At 36.0% G+C, this 10,559-nt stretch overlaps 2 protein-coding genes across 2 annotated transcripts; both read right to left on the reverse strand.

Annotated features, from left to right (window-relative positions):
* Positions 1–139: 139 nt before the first annotated feature.
* On the reverse strand, positions 140–2,167 carry LOC6505163 (serine protease persephone). Its single transcript, XM_001965426.4, has 6 exons — positions 2,073–2,167; positions 1,815–1,914; positions 1,562–1,748; positions 1,001–1,403; positions 755–938; positions 140–685 (listed from the first exon to the last, which is right to left on the reverse strand). Exons 2-6 carry the CDS (start codon positions 1,888–1,890, stop codon positions 345–347), a joined length of 1,191 nt encoding a protein of 396 aa, XP_001965462.2. The 5' UTR covers positions 1,891–1,914; positions 2,073–2,167; the 3' UTR covers positions 140–344.
* A 1,012-nt stretch (positions 2,168–3,179) lies between these two features.
* LOC6505162 (cytochrome P450 4g15) lies at positions 3,180–10,489 on the reverse strand. Its single transcript, XM_032452005.2, has 6 exons — positions 10,054–10,489; positions 9,287–9,484; positions 8,118–8,300; positions 4,558–5,219; positions 3,826–4,117; positions 3,180–3,749 (listed from the first exon to the last, which is right to left on the reverse strand). Exons 1-6 carry the CDS (start codon positions 10,250–10,252, stop codon positions 3,592–3,594), a joined length of 1,692 nt encoding a protein of 563 aa, XP_032307896.1. The 5' UTR covers positions 10,253–10,489; the 3' UTR covers positions 3,180–3,591.
* Between the last annotated feature and the right edge of the window lie 70 nt (positions 10,490–10,559).

Genomic DNA, 10,559 nt, shown 5'->3' on the forward strand with positions numbered 1-10,559 from the left:
ACCCAGATCTTCCATCTACCTCGGATCGGATCGGATCGGGTCGGCTCTCCCGCTGAGCACGAACCGGTTTTGTTCCCCCAACCGGGGGACAAGTCGCTCATAAAAAGTAACCATTCCAGTCCATGGTTCGACTAAGCAATACCCTATAATTAATAATATTTTATTTTTCAAAATGAGTATTTATTTTTTCTCATTTTTTTTTTTTTTGAAGCAACCAACCTTGTAACTTGAAGTTGAAATCACAGATTTTTATACAAAAAAATTGCAAATAAAAATTAAAATTATATTTTAGCCAATAGAGTATTTTTTTTTGGTTGCACTAGCTCCTTCTGGAAAGGATTTCTCTAAACCCGATTATCTGGCCACACTATGCCCTCGATAAAGTCCAGATAGTTGGCCACCCGTTGGTACAGTCCGGGGGTACTGGTGGCACATCCAAACCCGGAGGATATTACGCCCAAGATCGAATAGATGCCGTCCTCAATGTTGACCTCGTGGATGAGGGGGCCACCGGAGTCGCCCAGGCAGGCATCCTTGTGCATCGCCATGGCACAGATGAGGGTGTCTATGATGCCCAGTTTCAAAGCCTTGATCGAGGCGGGTTGGGCCGCAAAGGAGATGTTGCACTGCGGCAGGGGAACCACTTCCAGGTCGGCCCTCAACAGCACCTTCGATGTGGCACGAGCTGGCCATTCAAATAAATATAAAATTAAAATTAATATTAATATTAAATATTAATATTAAGATTACTTACTTGTACTGTTTATGATACCCCAGCCGGCCACAAAGAGCTTCGAATCCAGTGGAGGATCACGGGGATCTGTGTGGAGACAAGCTGGTCGTATATTATTCGTCTCCTCCACATCCTGGGACAGCTCCATGACGGCAATATCATTGTACTTCCCACCCACATAGTCTGGATGAATTTTAACGCTTTTCTGCCAATGGAAGTAACTAAATTTAATAATAGTTTTGATTTAAATGCCATTCAAATAGTTACCACACTGATGTCCCTATTATTTTTGTCCGGATTCTCGATGTTCACGGAACCGAGTCGAACAAAAGCCGGAGTGTTGGCCTCCGTGTTCACGCAGTGGGCGGCGGTAAGGACGAAACGGCTACTGATCAAGGACCCGCCACACCGATAGTCAAAGTTACCGAAGTTGGTGTAGGCGATGGCGGCCATGTGAGGATATATACCCGGTTCCACCGCCACTCCGCCCACAATGTGGATGGTTAGTTGATTCTGACGGACCTTGGTCCGGAGTCTTTTGCAGAAGGTGACCGAGGGACGTTCCGAGGTTGGGACATCCACCCGGGAAATGGCACTGGGACGGACGGAGATGGGAGGGCGCCTACTGGTACTGGTACTGGTACTGGGTGGTGGTGCTCTGAGGGAAGTTCTGGGAAAGAAAGAGGGAATAAGAAAAGAAATCCCTAAAGCCAGAAGGCAAATCTCCTAAAATACCATAACGCATTGCTTTATAAACAGAAACGGCCACACTAATTTAGTATTGAATAGTATTTAAGCTTAAAAACCCTTAAAATTAATGAAACTTACCCATTTGAAGGACAACATGGAATGGCGGGACAACAAAATACTTCTCCCCAGGGCGTGAGGCCGCAGGAGGGCACTTCGTTGAGTGTCAGGACCCCCGACTTGATATAAGGATCGATGACAGGCTCACATTCTTCGGAACTGCGACAAATACCCGGAAGCTTATCCGTCACCTGGCAGGGATCCCCCACTTGAAGAAAATGGGAAATAAAATCCCAAAACAATTTTCCCAAAAAAAAAAATCCCAAACACTTACATTTTTTATCAGCTTGAGATGAAAAACAGGAGATAAGCAGGGAATAATATAATAGATAGTATTTTTCCAAAAGCATGATTGCAATTGTTGAGATTAGGATCTGCAAATATTAAATACAAATTAATTAGGGCTTTTAAAAAAAGAAATTAATAAAAATAATTAAACTAAAGACACTGTAGGCTGATAACGATGGAAAATCATTAATACTTTATTGTAATATATTCTGAATAAAATGAAAACAAAACTAAAATAGCACACCAGATAATGGAACTCGGAATTCTGACCGATCAGAAACACATCTCTCGGACAACTGACGCCCCCAGAATCGAATCAATATCTCATTCTCAATCCGGATCCGGTAGAAAAACTGCTCTCTCAGAAAATCCAACCGGTTTTCCAATAAAAATAATAAAAAAAAACAAACAAAACTAACATAGACATAGCTTTTTCGATCGGAGAACCGACACAGACCCACCATCTAGAGTTAGATCACTAGTTGTTATGAAAGTGTATATACCCCGCTAAATGGGGTAACAAATTCAAGGGTACAAAAAGGTAAACAAAATACAGGTAATGACTCACACGTGTTGCAGAAATCGAATTCTGAGGGACCTGGAATCTGGTCATTTTAATTTGTCATTTAATTTATGCGGCAAGAACACGAGAAGTGCATAAAATTGTTTATTCATTTGAAGGAATATACTGAAAATATTCTTTAATCTTTAATAAATAATAATTTAACACAAATTATTTAGGCTAAGTTGACTTTAATTCCTTGTTTTTGAAGATTATTTAATGAATAAATAAACACAAATAGGCGCCAATAATTTGAAATTGAACTCACCTCGTAAATAACAGCACTGTTAAGGACGATAAGGACTATCGATAGCTGCTATTAGCCACGTAGAGAGCTTACAACTAATTGAAAATGTTTTAAAATAAATATTTCACATATGATATTAAATATATACACTTTAAACTCTAAAAATATTACTTAATTAATTCGATTTTTATTAAATTAATAAACAATCGATAGTTTTCTTAAAGAGTGGTACCTTTTTTAAAGAATCTGGCAACTCTGAAAGCCTAATTGAAAAAATCCCTTCAAAAAACTATTATTTTTAAAGGAAATATAATAGATAACCCCTTTCGCAAAATAAAACCCAATCATGCCCCTTTTTTTAGCATTAAATTTTAATTAAATTATCAAAAAACCGATAGTTTTCTTAAACAGTGCCACCTTTTCTAAAGAATCTGGTAACTCTGTGAGCTTAATTCAAAAAAATGCCTTCAAAACCCCATTTTTTTTAAGGATATATAATAGAAACCCCCCTTTTTTGCAAAATAAAAATCCAACCACGCCCCTTTTTTGTATAATTACACCAAAGATTTATTGTCAAAATCATTACACAAAAAAAGTTATTATAATTATTAAATAAACAAAAAAAAAAACAGTTAAAGGATGATGATAGTTGTGTTCTTTTTTTTTTCTTTTGTGTTAAATGCGACAAAAAAATAATTAATTATTTATACTATTTAATAGATTGAGTGTGTTTTAGGGGGGGGAGTGGAGAAGAGCAGGTTTATTATTTTTTTTTAATATTATCAAATATATTACTTTATAAACCGGTGACTATCACTTGCCAACAAGTTAACTGGGTGGGTGGGAGGAGGCTTAGGGGTGTGTGTGTGTGTGTGTGTATTGTATGGATAAGTGTCCGTTCTGTGTTGCTTATTTTTTACGGTGTACTGGGTGTACTGCCCTTCATCTGGTCCTTCATCTGGGCTGGAGCCGGATACGGAAGCCCTCCTCCCGCTTCAGGATAATGTCCGCCTGCAGTTTAAAGTCCGATTCACTCAAATCCGAATAGACACGGTAGTTCCGTAGAATGGTCGACAAAAGGATCTTTAACTTGAGCATTGCATACTTGCGGCCTAAAAGGACATCACATTTTTTTAATATTAAATATTAAATAAAAAATTAAAGTAATAATTAAGAAGAGATACTCACCCACACAGCTGCGGGGTCCCGCCGAAAAAGGTACAAACGCGTAGTAGTGTCGATTGGCTTGACGTTCCGGCAGAAAGTTATCCGGATCGAAGACATTCGGATTGGCATAGACCTTGGGATTACGGTGGAGCAGGACGGTGGCCACTGTCACCGTGGCGCCACGTGGAATCACATAATTGCCGGAGTTCAACTTGAGGTCCTCCTGCAGTTCGCGGGCGATCAACGGTACCGGGGGATACATTCTCAGGGTTTCCATCAGACAGCGTTCCAAATATTTCATTTCCAGTGTGTCCTGCAAAGGGATTTTTGAAGGGATATTACAAGGAATTATATAGAAATTATGGGGAAATTTTCAGAACCTCTAGAAGCCTCATAAAAAGTAGGTTTTCTTGAAGCTCTGTCCGTTTTGTGCGTTAACTTGTCCGCGAGTTTAAAATTCTGTATCTTAAAAACGATTAAATCTAAAGATTTGAAACTTTTAAGTTAAAATTATTAAAGATTTAAGCTTTTTTATGATATTATCAGAAATTTTTAGAACCTCTAGAAACCTTTTAAAAACTAGCTTCTTCTGAAACTCTGTCGATAACTTGTCCTTGACTTCAAAAGTCTATATCTCAAAAATCATTAAACCTTAAATTTTAAAACTTTCAAGTTAAATTTATTTAAGATTAAACTTTTTTTTAAGACCACTTCTATTAAGCTCCTTTAAGTACGACCCTCCCTAAATCTCACCTGAAACGTAGCTGGTCGCTGCGAGTCACCAAAAATGGAATCCAACTCGGCCAGAACACGATCCTGTATCTCCTGGTGGATGCCCATCAAGGACAAGAAGAATGAGGATCCTGCAGCCGTTGTATCGTGTCCTTCAAACATTATAGTGTCCACCTGCTCCTTGATCTCCGTGTCCGTTATCAGAGCCCCGTTCTGGGCACTTTCCAGCATCAGATCCAAGAAGGCCAGCCGCTTCTTCTCACCAATATCATTGTCCTCCACATCCAGATCGTCCTTGAGTCCAGCCGACTGGCCATACGAAAGTCCTGCCACTGGAGTGGCCGCCTCTCCATTGGTAGGTGGTGGATTGGATCCTGCGTTATCCTGTTCCTGTTGTTCGCGCTCCAAAGCCGCCGCCTTCAGTTCGCACTGGGCCAAGGATCCGCGAGTGCCCTGCTCGAAGGCGGCCTTCTTGCTCTTGATCACCTTGGTGGTCAGGCCGTGGATGATGTTCAGCAGTCGTCCTTGCTCCTTGTAGTACCGGGTGAGGGTGAAGATGAACTCGTTCCGCAGGAAGAAGCTGCGATGCCGGGCATGCAGGATATCGCACATTCGCATCACGGCCATCGCATACTCGAATCCTGATTTATCCTGCGTCTTCTTCGACACTCCCATAGCAGTCTCTGTTTAAGGAGGAAATAAAAATTAATTATCAATTTAATATAGATTTTTTTTTCAGTGATTAGAGGTTTAATTTTATAATTTATTAGAGAGATTTTATTAAAAATTTCTACAAAAATATTATTTTTTGTAATAAAAAATTGCCAAAAAAAATATATGTTGAAATTTTATAATCCCCTAGATATTTTTTTCAGTGATAATCTGGGGCTTGGAGATTCGGAGATTTGGCGATGGGCCGCCCAGTACAAATGGGGGGAAGTGGAATGCACTCGCCTGACCCAAGCGCCAATTGAACTTAACAAACAGACAACAGGCGGCGGTGAGTACCCCCCCTTGTCCCCTTTTCCCTGAGTGCCCCTGCCCCCGCCCCTGCCCCCGCCCCCGCCCCCCCCCCCTTCCCTTCCTGTCCTGGATCCATCCATCCGTCAGTCCATCCATCCGCCATCCCCGGACTGTCTAATTGTAGATACAATGCATAAATAGATCTATAGATGACAACATAAACGACCAGGTCCGCACCAGCACCAGCCTCACAGCAAACCGTGTATTCCTCCGTGCTGTGGGAAAAGTTCAGCGGTCAGCGAATTTTCGAAATTAATATTGGAGAGGTTTTAAAGGTTTTTGGCACAACATAATATAGTATTTTAAAAAATAATCAAATTTAATAATTATTAAATAGGGGCAGAATAATTTGAGGCAAATAAGGAGTTCTTAAAAAAGTATTCGAAAGGGAAGCTAAGCTGAAATCAAATTATTTATTATAATTTCTTGAGATTTTTACAAGTTTTTAAATTTATAAATTAATTTATAAACTATACTACAATTTATTACATTTTATTGCCAGCAAATAACTTCATTTTAGCTTTAATTAAAATATTAAATTTAAATAACCAGCCATGAAATACTTTTTATAAAAGGTGGCAACGCTTTCAATGATTTTTCATTTTTCTTGTTTGTTTTATTTTAATATTTAAATGTTTATAAATATTATAAAAATGCATATTAGCAATTTGAAGGTTTTTTTTTTTTTTTTTTTTTAATTTACTCCTAAAAATATTTAAATTAAATCAGAAATATCTTGATTTCCTTTCCTCAAAAAGTCCTCCATAACTACACCCCTAAGAACCAATTATAAATTATATAAAGGATAATTAAATAAAATAAATATGATAATAATAATTTGATCATATATTCAGTAAACAAAAGGAAGGAATATAAAAAGAGCTCATAATTTGATGATGATTTATTTAAACTAATATTGTCATATATTTTAACAAAAAGAATAAACCCAATTTCTGATTTTAAAATAAATAAAACATTTATAAATTGAAATCTTAATATATTTAAGCTCCATTTTATTTATTCCTTTACCTTCTCTGTAATTAATCTTTTTAAAAACCTATACAAGAACGAAAGACTCTTCCATTCATTTATAAATTTTCCATTTCCATTCATCTGGCGGTCTGGCGGTCTGACAAAAAGACAACCTGACATTGGGTTTTCCTGTCTATTTTCTGTTTTTTTTGTATTTTTTGTTTTGTTGACTTCTTAAATTGCATATTTTTTCGCAGTTTTTCCAGGTCTTAATTGCTAATTGTCCGGGTTTGCGTCAGAGTCAAAATCAGACCCCATCAAGCCACAAAAAAAAAATAGAAAAAAGAAAAAACTGAAATTAAAAAATGAAAACACGGCGGCGGCAGTTGCATTCAAATTTTCCTGATTAAAAGCTTAATGGCAATGCGACGTGCCTTTAATTACTCAGCCCAGCCCCATTTTTTCATTTTTTAATTTAAGTTTTTCCATTTTTTTTTTTTTTTTCGTAATCTTGAATTTAAATTGAAGGCGAGTTGGATTATGCAATAGCCTAGAAATCAATCCGAATGCATTTCGCAAAAAATTCAAAAGTCAGTCCACAATGTCATTAACATTGGCCGCCTTCCAACTGCTCCAAAAGTGTGGTTTCACTTTGTTTTTTTTTTCAGTGTTTCAGTGCCGCCCAGTGCCAAGACGTGTCTTTTGGCCAAATCACCCGGCCAGGGTGGGGGTGGCTTTTAATTGGTTTTTATAGCCATTTTTGGTTGGCCAAAAGGCCTGCCTATAACCTTCACTTATTTACATTTTTTTTTAGTTATAAAAATGAATAATTTTAAAATGAATTAAATGGAATAAAATAATAATTTAAACACAAATATTTCATATAAAAAAGTTGACTTTTCTTCACTTATTTTTTAATGGTTTTTAAGAATAAAGTTCCTATTTCCTCTCATCCCATTTTCCTCTTAAAAATCTTGACTTAAAAATCCCAATTTTCACACTATAAAATTCCCTGAAATGTCCCTGAAATCCTTATCAAAATTTCCCCCTAAATTAGGAAATAAATCTTATGGCTTCCATTAATTTGAATTTCGTAATTTTTTTGTAACCAAGCCACATGAGACATAATTCGGCGGATTTTGAGGCAAAAATATCATATATATCATATCCGATAGGTGGATATGAACATATATCTTTTGTGTCCATTAAGGGGAGAGCACAACAAAAGCGAGTACTGAAATTTTTGATTTGTCAGTATATAGGGAAATGGGTCTAAACTCAATTGTGTGTGGGTTCTTTTTTTGTGGGAGAGGCGGGAAAGGGGGGGGGATCCATGCCCCCTATATACTATATACTATATACTATATACAGTATAATATCTGGTATTTGGGGATTAGGTGACTCGGACACACGCATCTGAACATCTGAACAAAAAACTCTGATGGGGAATATGGGAAATGGGAATGCGTGTGAGTTGACTGTACTTTTGTGTGGTGCTCCTCTGTTTATATTTGTGCGTACGTATATCTATATATTTTTATTATATTTTATCCACATGGATAGATGGATGTATTGGTGTCACTTACCCAATAGAATCTCCACCGTTGCCTCGCTCATGTAATCATGGCAATCAAAAGTGCGACCATCCTCCGCACGCAGTTTCCGCACCACATTCCGCGAATTCTCGTTGAAGAGCTCGATGAAGCTCTTCAGGACGTTCAAGTGGAATGTGGGTGCGATCAGTTTGCGGTGCGAACGCCATTTTTGACCTGAAAATTAAATATAATACAAAATATTTCAAAAATATTAACAATATTTAAAAAAAAGAAATCAAGAAAATCCAACAAAACTCGGAGGATAATTTAAGGAACTCAAAATTATTTGAAAAGTAAAGTCGGATGTATATGTATCTCGTTTATTAAATTTTATCATAATAATTCCTAACAATAACTAAATAAAAATTTTATAAATATTTTCAGAAATGTATTCTTTTAATTTACACCAAAACTAAAAAACTAAAAACATATTTAAAGAATAGAATAGAAACTAGATACTAAAGATACTAAAACAAAACTTCTTGGAAAAATCACTAAAAATGGTGAATTTTAATAGGCTTAGAAATGGTTACTTTAAAAACTGATACTAAAATAAGCTAAAATATTATAATAATAATGAAAAGTTATACATAAAAAACAAATCATGATTAACATTTTCTGAATTTATTGTAATTAATTATAATTGAATTTCAGGAACTTCGAACTTGTATTCCATTCTCTTCCAACCTGTTCTTATTTTTAACGCAAAACCCAATATTTATTATAAAAAATTATAGGTCCTGACTTGTTCTATTTAAAGTAAATATAATGAAATATGAATATTTAAATTTTGTTAGAAATAAATGCAGAAATAATACTTTCTCTGAAAAATAAAAATGTGAACATCCAAATAGATGATAAACTTAGTTGGAGTTTATGACTTTAGCTTGCAAAGAAATCATTTAAAAAATATGTATCTTTCTTAAAAAAAATTAATTTTAACAAATTTAATATTTGATTTAAATAATAGAACTACTTTATGATTTTTCTCGGTGAGTTTTCTGCGACGTTGATTTTATTTATAGCGGCATTGTTGTGCCAACTGTCAGGCTAGTGGATCGCTTGATTAATTTATGATTCCGCAAATTGCATTAGTGGCAAGTGGTGGCTTGGTGGTGCGGTGGTGCCACCACCCCCCTTATCCCCCTTATCCCCCTTACCTGTACTGATCAGCAGTCCATCCCCCAGCCAGGGCTTAAAGAACTTGTACTCGGAGGCCTTGTCGATGTAGACGTGACTGCTGAGGAGGAGCTCCACGTCACGGGGATCATAGATGAACACCACCAGCTTGGGGCCGATCCACATCTTGGCGATGTGCTCGAAGGGGGCGCTCTTCCGGATGACTGTTCGGAAAACGGCTACAAATGTGATTTAAATAATATATATTGATATATTAATATGTTATTTATATTATTTTATAGAATATTAAATTTTTTAAGCTAAAATCAAGATATTTAAGATCAAGATGCTAAGAATAATTGTTTGTTAAATAATATCAAAAATATTTTAAAATATAAATCAAATATTTTTTTATCAAAATAAATAATAAATAATAACAATGAAATATGGAATTAAAATATGTAAATAATTGTCATTTGCTTTTTCTTTTTTTGAAAGACAAAAAATTTGAAATGAAATTTATTATTTAAAAATTTTTATTAATTATATATTTTTGACTCTATTCCTATTTTTTATTTCTATAATTTTATCTATATTTTTTATATATTTTTTAATAATTTATTCAAAAAATCAAGTTCTACTTTATTAAGTCTTCCTTTATATCCTTTTTTAAGCAACAAAAAATAGTTTTAAAAAGGATTTATTTTATAGTCATTAATATTTATTTCTTATTCTTAATTTTGCCTTGATTTTAGCTTTAATTTGTCGATTTTTTAAGAATTTTTTTTCGTGGTTTGTGGAAATTTACACGAAGCGGGTCCTATGACGTCGAAGAGGTGGCCCACGATGGGCAGGCCCCGGGGTCCCGGTAGGCGGTTGGCCAGCCTGTACAGGTGGGCCCGGGAGAGGCGCCAGTAGATGTACCAGAGGACCAGGGTTGGAAGCAGCAGAAAGTAGAAGACGCTGCTGGGGGAGCCCAGGGCTGCGTCCTTTTTCAGGACTTCCATTTTCTTTTTTACAAGGATCTCCTCTCTCTTTTGCTCACACTCTCGCTCTGTCTCGCTCACTCGCTGTCTCTCTGTCCTTGTCTTGCTTTCTCTTTCTATTTAATTTTTTTAACTTTAATTCACCAGTAAAAAAATGTTAAAAAAAAAACAAATGGGGAAAAACCACAAACACAAAACCCGAAAAGTATCGGGTATGGATCACTTTTTATGTTTTTTTTTTGTTGAAATTTATTTTTTATCAGCTATCCATGCGGGCGGGATCTTAAAAATAAAATTAATTTTTTATTGGATTATGATCGAATCGGAT

The sequence above is a fragment of the Drosophila ananassae genome, chromosome XR, assembly GCF_017639315.1.
Source record: "Drosophila ananassae strain 14024-0371.13 chromosome XR, ASM1763931v2, whole genome shotgun sequence".
Taxonomy (NCBI): Eukaryota; Metazoa; Arthropoda; class Insecta; order Diptera; family Drosophilidae; genus Drosophila; species Drosophila ananassae.

Excerpts from the sequence above, each read along its gene's own strand:
- LOC6505163 (XM_001965426.4), bottom strand. The coding sequence starts at position 1,890 with ATGCTTTTGGAAAAATACTATCTATTATATTATTCCCTGCTTATCTCC. Across the intron at positions 1,749-1,814 it reads ATCTCAAGCTGATAAAAAAT|TGGGGGATCCCTGCCAGGTG; the intron begins GTAAGTGTTTGG and ends ATTTTCTTCAAG. Across the intron at positions 686-754 it reads GGGTATCATAAACAGTACAA|CTCGTGCCACATCGAAGGTG; the intron begins GTAAGTAATCTT and ends TTGAATGGCCAG.
- LOC6505162 (XM_032452005.2), bottom strand. The coding sequence starts at position 10,252 with ATGGAAGTCCTGAAAAAGGACGCAGCCCTGGGCTCCCCCAGCAGCGTC. Across the intron at positions 8,301-9,286 it reads TGGACTGCTGATCAGTACAG|GTCAAAAATGGCGTTCGCAC; the intron begins GTAAGGGGGATA and ends TTTAATTTTCAG. Across the intron at positions 5,220-8,117 it reads AACGGTGGAGATTCTATTGG|AGACTGCTATGGGAGTGTCG; the intron begins GTAAGTGACACC and ends CTCCTTAAACAG.